The sequence below is a fragment of the Sceloporus occidentalis genome, unplaced genomic scaffold, assembly GCF_023333645.1.
Source record: "Sceloporus occidentalis isolate IW3139 unplaced genomic scaffold, rSceOcc1.0.p SCAF_2, whole genome shotgun sequence".
Lineage (NCBI taxonomy): Eukaryota > Metazoa > Chordata > Lepidosauria > Squamata > Phrynosomatidae > Sceloporus > Sceloporus occidentalis.
In genome coordinates, this window is record NW_028316982.1 from 13,672,789 (window position 1) to 13,674,520 (window position 1,732).

The 1,732-nt window shown below is 47.5% G+C and overlaps 1 protein-coding gene across 1 annotated transcript; it reads left to right on the forward strand.

Annotated features, from left to right (window-relative positions):
* LOC149317993 (uncharacterized) lies at positions 1-1,167 on the forward strand. Its single transcript, XM_089507567.1, has one exon. The coding sequence runs from the start codon at positions 1-3 to the stop codon at positions 1,165-1,167; it is 1,167 nt and encodes a 388-aa protein (XP_089363693.1).
* Positions 1,168-1,732: the final 565 nt, after the last annotated feature.

A 1,732-nucleotide genomic window follows, 5' to 3' on the forward strand; every position in this document is an offset into this window, starting at 1 on the left:
ATGGAGCTGGAGGGAGTAATCCAAGAGGACGTAACAGAGCAGGAGATGGATGCTGAGGAGAACATCATAGAGCTCAATGGAACACTTCAGGAGATCCTCTCAGAGCTGGAGGAAAGCAAACCAGCCGATATTCTAGAGGAGGCTGGAAGACCACAGGAAGAGGAGATCACAGTGCTTGATGGAGCCGTTCAGGAGGAAATCCCAGGTGAGACTGGGAGGGAGTACGAGTTTGTCATGGATATAGCTGGAGGAGCCCGGCCAAAGATCAAGGAGCAGCATCATGGAGGACAAGAAGATGATTTTATTGCTCCATCTACAGAAACCCTGATGGGAAGTACAGAGCAAGTTGGAGCAGGGCAGGATGTGTTCAGAGGGTGGGCAACAGGAACCCACAAGAAGATCCTGAAGCAGGTTGGAAGATCTTGGGGAGAAGTCACAGAGAGAGTGGGAAGAGTTCAGGGGAAGATGGCAGAACAGGACAGCCAAGGCCAAGAAGCAGGCCTGAAACTAGTCAGGGACTTGTTGGCAGTCGTCACCAGATCTGACCTTCCCCTGGAGGAAAAGCTGGAGCTGGAGTTTGTGACTCTTCAGTTTATGATGGGAGGTAATGTTCACTTGCTTGGGGAGCTGCAAAGCCAAGCAGTGGTGGAGAACTTCCGCCAAGAAGTGTTTGCAAAATTCCCCATCCCAGCTTTCCATGTGACTAGCTCAGTGATCTGCTGCGACCAAGCAGCAAGCCAAAGGCCTGAAAGAACCCAGCTCTCAAGTGAAAATGGCTGCTCCAGGCAACAAGAAAGAATCTACTCTCAGCTCATCTTCTTCCTGTGCAGAGCCCCTTTCTTAAAGTCCTGGGACCAACTGGACCGACTGGCGGAAATGCTGCACAAGCTGAAGAGCTGCATCTATTATAATCCAGTGGCCCTGGTTGGGGTCATTGTACAAGTGGATCCAGATCCAAGTTTGGATGCAGAACAGGAGGCTCGGGCACGCCGCTGGCTAAGGTGTTTGCTAGACGGATTTTTCTGCTGTGACTTATTGTTAGACCATGATGGGACAGAGCCAGAAGTTCAGGTTCAGGTAGCTGTCTATCAGTCAGGCCAGCCAGAGCGCGCTTTGGAAGTCAAGAGGGCAGCATGTCAGGCAATACGAGCAGCTCTGAAATTCTGAATAGGCACCATTGAGGACCAGTCTCACATCAGGTAAACTTAAGGGCATATAGTGATACAGTGGGCCCTCCACACTTGTTGGGATTAGGCATATAGGACCCCCATGAAAGTGGAAAAACTGCAAATAAAAAAACAATGTATTTTTTTACCTGAGAGAACACCTCTCTAGGTATCTCTAGTTCCTCTAGTGCAACTCTATGGACAAAATCTTCCAGAAGCTGACTGTAGAATTGCACTACATTACCTACAAATGCCTAAAGAAGTCTTCTTCTCTGGGAATCTCTAGGTCCTCCAATGCCACTTCTGATGGATCTTGACCACAGTTGCAATGGAGGAACTAGAGATTCCTAGAGAGAACATATTAAATGTGTGAATAATCAAAGCCACAAAAGTCAAAGCTACAAATGCAGAGGGCTGACTGTATTAATAAATAATGTAAAGTCTAACCTTTGGTCCCCAACTCCCAAAAGCCCATTCAGTAGAGCCAATGAAAATGGATTTTAAGAGTTGTAGTTGAACAAAATTTGGGATTCCAAGGTTAGGAACCATTGAACTAACAAAAAGCA

Coding starts and splice junctions, on each gene's coding strand:
- LOC149317993 (XM_089507567.1), top strand. CDS start 1: ATGGAGCTGGAGGGAGTAATCCAAGAGGACGTAACAGAGCAGGAGATG.